General features: G+C 48.5%; 1 protein-coding gene across 1 annotated transcript; it reads right to left on the minus strand.

Annotated features, from left to right (window-relative positions):
* Nucleotides 1-444: 444 nt before the first annotated feature.
* On the minus strand, nucleotides 445-9092 carry DQX1 (DEAQ-box RNA dependent ATPase 1). The gene is made up of 12 exons (XM_012452148.2): nucleotides 8639-9092; nucleotides 8001-8256; nucleotides 7530-7723; nucleotides 6440-6824; nucleotides 5860-6087; nucleotides 5671-5770; nucleotides 5409-5567; nucleotides 5143-5334; nucleotides 2418-2537; nucleotides 2059-2249; nucleotides 1403-1605; nucleotides 445-916 (listed from the first exon to the last, which is right to left on the minus strand). Exons 2-12 carry the CDS (start codon nucleotides 8235-8237, stop codon nucleotides 760-762), a joined length of 2166 nt encoding a protein of 721 aa, XP_012307571.2. The 5' UTR covers nucleotides 8238-8256; nucleotides 8639-9092; the 3' UTR covers nucleotides 445-759.
* Between the last annotated feature and the right edge of the window lie 61 nt (nucleotides 9093-9153).

Here is a 9153-nt window from a genome sequence, read left to right on the forward strand (position 1 = left end):
GAAGAACCCAGGCAGAAAGAAAGAAAAGCATGATGTCTCTAAAGCTTTTAGAAAGACTTCAGCTTGTGGGTATGTTAGGGCTGCTGGGAAGCTTGTTAATAGAAAGTCTAGCTAGTTAGAGGATGGTCGCATTAGCCTTCAGGTTTAAAAAGAAATTGGATTTAAGTTGTATGAGGGAAGATTTTGTCTGATTCCTCTAGCACCCCCATCCTTCCCCTCCTGGAGGCTGGTGCACTGTGACAGAAGGAAGAGAGGCTGGGCTAGAGACCAAATGTAGGCAGACAACTCATGTCTGTGCTAGTGACAACTATGTTGGTCATAGCATGAAGGCCTGATTGGAGATAGGAAGAGGCTAGAGACTATAGTTGGAGGAGCTGGTCCTGGTTCTTTACTATAGTATCATCACTGATTTATGGATATGGCACTGCAGGACCAAACTCAAAATTGGCATCATAGAAAAATCTTTAATAGACCACAAGTGAGTACAAGAATGGGTTTGGCAAAGTTGGGAGAATGGGGAGCATGTCAGTCCCTCTCCAATAAATAAGAGAAGGCTAAGGAAAGAGTCCTACCCTATGTAGACTGTGGTTTACCCCATTCTCTCCATTCTCAGCCCACCATTTTTTGAGACTCAGGTTCCAGAGTTTACATCTGACCCTAAACTTTGGGCTTCTAAATGTGTCTGGCTGCTTTGGTGCCATCCTGAGGGAGAATCTAATGTGATGAGATGAACCCAGATTCATTCCATAGGCAGGCAGGTCACTGCAGGACACAAGGATCTCTGAACTCCTGGACTGAGGATGATTCGCACCCTGCTGAAGAATCTGCCATTCCTTCCTTTAGCTGGTTCAGGAGGTCTTTGCTCTCACTGGGAGGCAAGTTACTCAGGAAGTATGGAGGGGCCAATTCCACCAGCCTAATAGAGAGATTCATAATTAGATGATCTGCATCTTTTCTCTATCTCTCTCTTTAGAGAGAGAGTCTCGATTTGTTGCCTGGGCTGGAGTCGGTGGCATGATCATAGATCACTGTAGTCCTTAGACTCCTGAGCTCAAGTAATCCTTCCCCCTCAATCTCTTAAGTAGCTGGGACTAGAGGTGCACATCACCACACCCAGCTAATCTTTTAAAAATAATTTTTGTAGAGACAGGGTCTCAGTATGTTACCCAGGCTGGTCTCAAACTCCTGGCCTCAAGCACTCCTCCCACCTAGGTCTCCAAAAGTGCATCTTCTCTTGCAATGCAGACTCTTAAACTTACCAGCCCTTCCACAAATCCTGTCTTCTCAAGTCATGTTTTTACAAACTACTAAGATCTCTTTTTCTGTCTCTCTAACTCCCCAGCCATAATTTTGGCCCCAGGGGGAGGAATAGGCAGTGTAGGAGGCATGTCAGGGAACTCACATCTGTGGTTGGATCTCAGAAACAATGGAAAGGCAGTTGTCTTTAGATATGGTGAAACTGTGGTAGAGCACCCATGGTGGGGGTCTGGCAGGAGCCCTGCGGCTTCGGCTTTGGCTTCGGTAGCAGCAGTATGAGGAGAGCTGGGCCACATGCTTATGGGTTAGGAGTAGGTAATTTCCAGTCCCATCTGTGTCTCTGGCCACCTTATTGAAAGGCAAAAATATTGATAGAATAAATAAAAGGGAAGAGGCAGGCAGTAGAAAAAAAGAAAAGGGGGTTGAGAAAGAATTAGTAAGGATGGTAAGAGCATTAAAAGTAAAGCATAACACCTCTAAAAGTAAAGTGTAACACCTCTAGGTGTTATATGGTCTCTACTATACCTCACGGCATTTTCCATAGCCCCTTATACCCTAAATCCTCAAGGGAAAAGTCCTTTCTGGTTCTTGAACTCCTGACCTCAGGCGATCCACCCACCTCAGCCTCTCAAAGTGCTAGGATTACAGGCATGAGCCATCGCACCCAGCTGGATTGTCCTTTCTGGTTCTAAAGAATCTTTTGAATGGCCACATGGACACTGATTTCAAAGTAGCATACCAATATTTGTTCTGTCTGCCTTTTGCTCCTTTAATCACCCTCACCCCACCCTTTCCTCTAACCTTGAGAAAGTATCCTGACACCAGTGCTTTCTGAAGGTCTCTGCGATTCTGCTCAGAGCCAAAGGCAGGTTGGGACAAGGGAAGTTCAATTTGTTGCATGAGTTTTAGGAGCTCTCCCCGAAGTTTATGGGCTTGGCACAATGATGCCCAATTCAGACCTCGAGCCTGGCACCAAGCCTCATCTGCTCCACCTAGGAGAGGAAAGGGACCAGCTAAACTAAAGTCCTTGAGACCCCTGAAAGAACCCAACCCTTAGCCAAAGGGCCTCTTCTTCCTGAGCATAGAGATCTGTCAGCTGGTTGCATAACATTTCCCCTCTTTGGAAAATCTGGGATTCTATAAGAGGATGCAGAGCTCACTTTGTATAAAGGCTTCATACACCTGGATCAGAGAACTGTGGTCACCATCCGTGTGTTCTAGGGCCCGACGCAGGGCAGCTTCTTCTGCACACAGTGGAGGACGGGTAAACCCAGGGGCAGCTGGAGGCAGAAGAGCAGAAGGTAGAATCTGCCATTTGGGAAATGGGAAGGGACAGTAGTACACGTGGAATGCTGACAAGGCAGAAGTGTCCCTTTGGAAACTTTATTCAGTAGACATTTAACTTTTAGGTGCTATGCAGTTTATTAAACATTGAGGATAAATAAATGAAAGACAGTCTCTGCCATCAAGGAGCTTCAAGTCTGGTGGGAGAGACCAACAGGTAAGCAGATTTGATGAGCATAAGTGTTTGTATATGGTACTGTGGAAACAAAGAAGAGGATATCTAATCCAGGCTTTAGGTGGTGAGGATGTGAGTGATGTAAGAGAAAAGGATGAGGACCCTTGGGCTAGAATTTGAGATTTGAGTAGGAATTAGCTGAATGGAGAAGAGGCAGGGAGTACGTTTTAGACTGTGGCAATGACATGGCATGTAAGTTAATAACCTAGCATATTTGGGGAACTACAAGACATCTGATATGGGTGGAGGGAATGAAATGACACATGGCAGAATGGCGGGAGATAAAGCTGGAGAGGTAGGTACAGGTAAGATCATGAGAGGCTGGAGTACTGAGGAAAGGAACTGTCTTTAAGGTAAAGGTAAAGAGTAACTGTTGAAGAGTTGTTTTTTGTTTTGTTTTGTTTTGTTTTGTTTTTTGAGACAAAGTCTCATTCTCTTGCCCAGGCTGGAGTGAAGCAGCGTGATCATGGCCCATTGCAGCCTCAACTTCCCGGGCTTAAATGATCCTCCTACCTCAGCCTCTTCAGTAGCTGGGACTACAGGCACATGCCACCACACCCGGCTAATTTTTTGTTTTTGTAGAGACAGGGTTTTACTATGTTGCTCAGTCTGGTCTCAAACTCTTGAGCTCAAGTGATCCTCCCGTCTCAGCCTCCTAAAGTGCTGAGATTATAGGCACAAGCCATCCTGCCTGGCTGAAGAAGAGCTTTTAAGTAAGAGAGTCCATGTGTCTGAAAAAGTTCACATTACTAGTTAGAAGGCTACTGAGGAAATCCAGCTGAGCAATGAGGAGGAACTACCATCAGCAGATCCTATCTACCATATTCACTGGAAGTGAATATGGAGAACAGCAGATGAATTTAAAGATATATACACACACACACATTTAGGAGATAAAAATGAAAGAACCTGGAGAAAGACTGGTCTAGAATGATGGTAGTAGAGTAGCAGAGATGATAGTATTATCTGAAACTCAGAATCTAGAGAGAGGAAAAAATTTTGTGGTGATGGTGGTGAGGGAGTGGTTTAATAGAGCTTTTGAGTTCAGTTCTGAGTTGAGGTACTGTTTTATTCTGGTAGAGATGTCCCTTAGGGGCCGGGCACGGAGGCTCAAGCCTGTAATCCCAGCACTTTGGGAGGCTGAGGTGGGTGGATCACCTGAGGTCAGGGGTTTGGGCCATGGGGTTTCAGCATGGCCAACATGGTGAAACCCCATCTCTATTACAAATACAAAAATCAGCCAGGCTTGGTGGTGTATGACTGTAGTCCCAGCTACTAGGGAGGCTGAGGCCCGAGAATTGCTTGAACCCGGCAGACAGAGGTTGCAGTGAGTTGAGATTGTGCCACTGTGCTCTAGCCTGGGCGACAAAGTGAGTTTGTCTCAAAAAAAAAAAAAAAAGGCCGGGCACAGTGGCTCATGTCTGTAATTCCAGCACTTTGGGAGGCCGAGGGAGGAGGATTGCCTGAGATCAGGAGTTCGAGACCAGCCTGGTCAACATGGTGAAACCCCATCTCTAAAAAAAAAAAAAAAAAAAGAGAAGAAGAAAAGGGAAAAAAAAAGAAACATCCATCAGGAAGAAGTTGGAGTGTGCTCTCTTTCTCTCCCTCTCTTCCCCTCCCTGCTCTCTTTCTGTCTCTCAGATCCAGAAGAATTGTAATTGGGTGAGAGATATAAGGCACAAGGTTTGGAAATTTTAAGGCTAAAGGTAGCACTTCAAACCATGGGTGTGGATAAACTTGCTCAAAGAGTTCGGGGAATAGAAGACAAAAGAGGCAAGAATAGAACTCTGAGGACCAATTTATAGTGGATAAGCAGAGGACAAAGAGCCCAAGGAAAAGACTAAGGGGATGGCCAGAGAGGTAGGATGAAAACCATGAGGGGCAGCCTTACAGAGGCCTAGGGAGGAGGCCGTTTCAAGGTGGAGTGGTCAGTAATCTCGAGTGTCAAAAGAAGGTCATGGATAAGGGCTCAAAAGTGTCCACTGGATTAGGCATCTGGGAGGTCACAGTGAGTTGAAAGCTGTTTCACTGGCATGACTGGAGTGCAGTGCGTGAGTAATATACCAGTTAGAACAGGATAGAAATCATGCTATATAGCTGAAGGGGAGGATAGGGTTGAGGAGAGGGGTGTGTGAGTTTTAGCAATAACAGATTAGGAGAGATTTAAGCATACCAGGGGCAAGAACCAGTAGAGAAAAAAGGCTAAAGAGACAAGAGGGAGATAGGTGACTAAGCCTGGTTCTTTAGGCATTGTGAGGGGTGGCAACTGGAGCGGAGAAAAAAGGGTTAGCCTCAGGAGCACCAAAACCCAAGAGGAAGGGCTGAAGTGGCTGCAAGAGCTACGGATTTACAGCAGTGATTTATACCTGTGAGCATGGCAGCCAGGGTGAGCATCTCGTCCACACAGTCAAACTCGCATGAGGCCAGCAGGGCTTTGGCCAGCTCAGGGGCCAGAGGGAACTCTGATAGGATGACACCCAGATCTGACAAGTCCCCATCATCATCCAGGGCTGCCAGATAGTCTAAATCTTCCAGGGCCTGCATCAATGCTTCTGGAGCTGGTGAGGAAAAGGATGTGAAGTTTCAGAACTGGGTGGTCAGCTGGCAGTGCTTGGGCAGGAGAGGTACTCACCAGGCTGGTCCAGGAAGTGACATTCCCCTGGCTCTGCAATCTGTCTCCTTTTTAGTAGTAACACCAGGGAGCTCAGATTCTCCTCACACACCCTAGGTTGGGGCAATGGAGGAGCTTCTAGTTCTAAGAAGGACTTAGGATACAGGCAGAGGCAGGATCCTGAGGGGGAAAAGACCTGGGAAAGAAGACCACTGTAGATTTCTCAGGGCTTGCATGTTGGTGACTCTTGGCTTTTTATTTCAGTGAGGGCAAAGGCTCTTACCTGGTGGGAACCCTCTTGCCCGCAGTTGTCTCGCCTCTGCCTGACACTTGCTGATTGGCCTCAACACTTGGAATTCTGCTCGGATCCTAGGGTTGTAAACCTGTTGCCCATCCCCCAACCAAGGCCAAGACAGATCAGAGTGGGCCATTTCTGTCTTTACTACCTCACCGCCACCTCTCTCCCACTCACACTTCGGAGCTCCAGTCCTGAGTCGATGACATGTCGGATGGAAGGGAGGGAGAAGGAGAAGTCAGCCAGCCAGTGAGTGACCACGATCTTTCGGGCATCCGTGTCCTCATACACAGCCTGAACGGCTTGTCCACAGTCTGGGTGAAGGGGCAGTACTCGTGGTGGAAGCCCTTGGAGAGGCAGAGACTCTACCTTCCTGGACAAGGATTCACAGCACAGGGAAATTTCCTGAGGAGAAGGGTGGGGCATTAGGGCAGTTCTCACCTTTTTGGGGTCACAGATCCCTTTGAAAAACTTTAGAAAGTTATGGCCCTTCACTCTGAGAAAATGCAAATACTCATAAAGTTGAAGGTTTTATAATTTCGGGAGTTTACTGAATCACAAATCTCTGCATTAAAGGGAATAAAAAAAAGTGAGTGGTAGACCTCTTTACCCTGAAATCCTCAAGTTTTCCCCTGGGACCCCAGCAGAGGGTAAATACTGCAACTCTACTATTCCTCACAGGCATTGCTCCTATTCCCATTCCCCAGGACTGGAAGATGATGAGTACCTCCTTTTGCAGGCTTTTTCAAATTTTTACCTCCTCACTGGGCAGGTACACTAGCACGTCTCCTGGAGCCTCCTTCTGACACAGCTCAAGCACTGCTTGGCAGGCAGCTTCCACCCGGTCAGAGGGGATGGTGTCCTGGTAGATGGAGAAAGGTCTCTTGCCAGGCTCTCTGGGTATATGCACGACAGGAGGATTGCCCCAGAAGTCTCGGAGCTTAGGTTCAAGGGCTGGGTCAGTAACCACAACTACTCTGAGGTCCCCCGGAAGGTTTTCCAGCCTGGCATCTTGCAGTAGCCCCTGGAGTGAATCCGATGCCACCGACCGCTCCTGAGCCTCATCTAGTACTAGCACGCTCCAGGCTCCAGTGCCCCGGGTCGAGGCCACCTCCTGCAGAAGTAGCCTGTCCCAGCAGAACCTGTTGGCATTGGTAATGAGCAGGGGAATCAGTGTGGACACTGACTAGCTCCACAAGCTCAGGGGAACTTCTCCCCAAGGGACGTAGATTTTGATATTGAAGGTCAGAAAAAGACACTATGATTTCCTGAGCCTGTGGACCTATATCTATGACCTCACAACCCCACTGAGAACACTTCATTCACAAGGTATACTCCAGCTGGGAAGTGACAGTTTTCTGATGAGGGTGTGGCTGAACGTCTGAGGTCCCTGGCTGGGATTCAAGGGCTTAATTTAGCCATTGCAGCAAATACAATTGAGTGAGTTGGGGCCAGGCTTGGTGGCTCATTCCTGTAGTCCTTGCACTTTGGGAGACTGAGGTGGGCAGATCACTTAAGCCCAGGAGTTTGAGACCAGCCTGGGCAACATGGCAAAAATATAAAAATTAGCCAGCCGTGGAGATGCATGCCTGTAATCTCAGTTACTTGGGAGGCTGAGGTGGGAGGATCACTTGAGCCTAGGAGGTTGAGGCTGCCGTGAGTTGTGACTGCATCACTGCACTCCAGCCTGGGTGACAGAGTGACACCCTGTCTCCAAAATAAATAAATAAAATAAAGTAAATAGAGTGAATGGGGCTGAGGGAGGGTATGGTGAGATGTCAGAGGAATGGGCTTGTTTCTACTGAGTAAGGGAATTAGATTTGGGTAAGGCCTGCAGAGGGCCCCACCTGAGCAGGGTGTTGGGCCCCGTGCAGTCCTCCTGGGGGATGCTGTATCCAACCTCATGACCCAAGGTCAGGTCCATCTCATCAGCAACCCGCAGAGCCAGGCTCCGGGCTGCAAGAGGGTAGGGCTGCGTGACAGTAACCTGTCCTTTCTGGAACCCTCTGGCCAGCGCAAACTCTGCACACCACTGAGGAATCTGGGATAGAGGTAGAGGACGACCAGTGAGGAAGATGTAAACTTCAGTCAGAAGTGCTCAGGGAACTATGGCCACTTTAACTTTTCCTTATTTGGGGAGTCGCCTGGTCTTTAACCAGCCTCCTGAGCCAGCCTAACCCATCCCATCTCTCTTTCCTCACCTTCCCCATGACCCCACACAGCCCAGTCCTCCCTTGCCCAGGGAAAGGCCAACTCCCTAGCTAGCTCCTCCCTTTGTCCACTCCCAGAATCTGCCCACCCCCACAACCCCGCCACACCTGGGTGCTCTTGCCAGAACCAGGTTCCCCAGATACCAGCACCACTCCAGTGGGGTTACTCTCCAACTGCTCCAAGAAGGTAAAGCGAGCAGCCCAGATGGGCAAGGCTTGGCGCTGTTCCAGCAGCTCATAGTAGCGGGAAGAGAAGGGAAGCCCATCAAAGGGGTTCACAGCCAGTTCAGACTCCCCAGGACTTGGGCCATACTCTTCTGCCAGCCTGAGAGGCTGAGAGGCCATGGTGGCTCTCTGGCAGGACCTGCAGAAGTCAGGGCAGCCAGTAAGGTCATATTTGGTGACTGATATCCCACCTCAGCCCTGATCCTTAGCTTCTACCTTCAGGTGATCATGCTCTGGGGCCCAGCCTTCCCAGAATTTCCTGCCAGGAAACAGTGCCAGGTATTTTGATAAGGGGCTATTGAGAGTTAGTCGACAGTCCCTGTAGTCAGGTAGTAGAAATCTACCTGATGCTATTACCCTGTCAGCAGGTAGTAGAAATCATGTTACTTAGGCAGAGGTCCTCAGGGGCAGTAGAAATTATTCGAGACCTAGTAACCTATGGGAAGGCACTGAAGGAAAAAGGATAAAGAATATAGGGGGCAGGGAAAGAAACAGCAGTCACAGGGATCCTGGATTCAAACCTGGTTGCAGCTCTAGGATGCGTCCGAACAGCAGCCAGCTCCAGACCCGTGTAGCTAGTCACCACAAACCCTGACCGTGTTAAGTACAAAGGTGAATTCCAGCTCTACCCCAAGGCTTGGCTCAAACTTCATATCCTGAAACCTGCTTTTGGGGTGGGGCTATTTGCTCCACCCTAATTAACCTAGTCAGGAACCTATGGAAAACAGGCTCCTGCCACCATACTGAGCATGTGTGAACTCTATAGAAGATGTGTACTGTGCTTGTAAAAGGCATGCTGGGATTTGTAGTTTTGCAGTAGCTTCTTCCAAAACGTGGGCTGAACACCCACGCTGGGTCTTCAGTTCAGTTACACTTCCTTAATTTATCACTCATCCCTTGGCATGAGGAGGTGATTTTAGACAGTTGTAGTCTGACTACCCTCCTCAAATGTACAAGGAGACTCTCACCCCCATCCTTCCCAAAGAATAAGGAACCCACTCACAGGGCTTTTGAGACCCAGAGAGACAGCAGACAC

Source organism: Aotus nancymaae, unplaced genomic scaffold (assembly GCF_030222135.1).
Source record: "Aotus nancymaae isolate 86718 unplaced genomic scaffold, 86718_ANA_hifiasm-v0.15.2.pri h1tg000017l, whole genome shotgun sequence".
NCBI lineage: Eukaryota > Metazoa > Chordata > Mammalia > Primates > Aotidae > Aotus > Aotus nancymaae.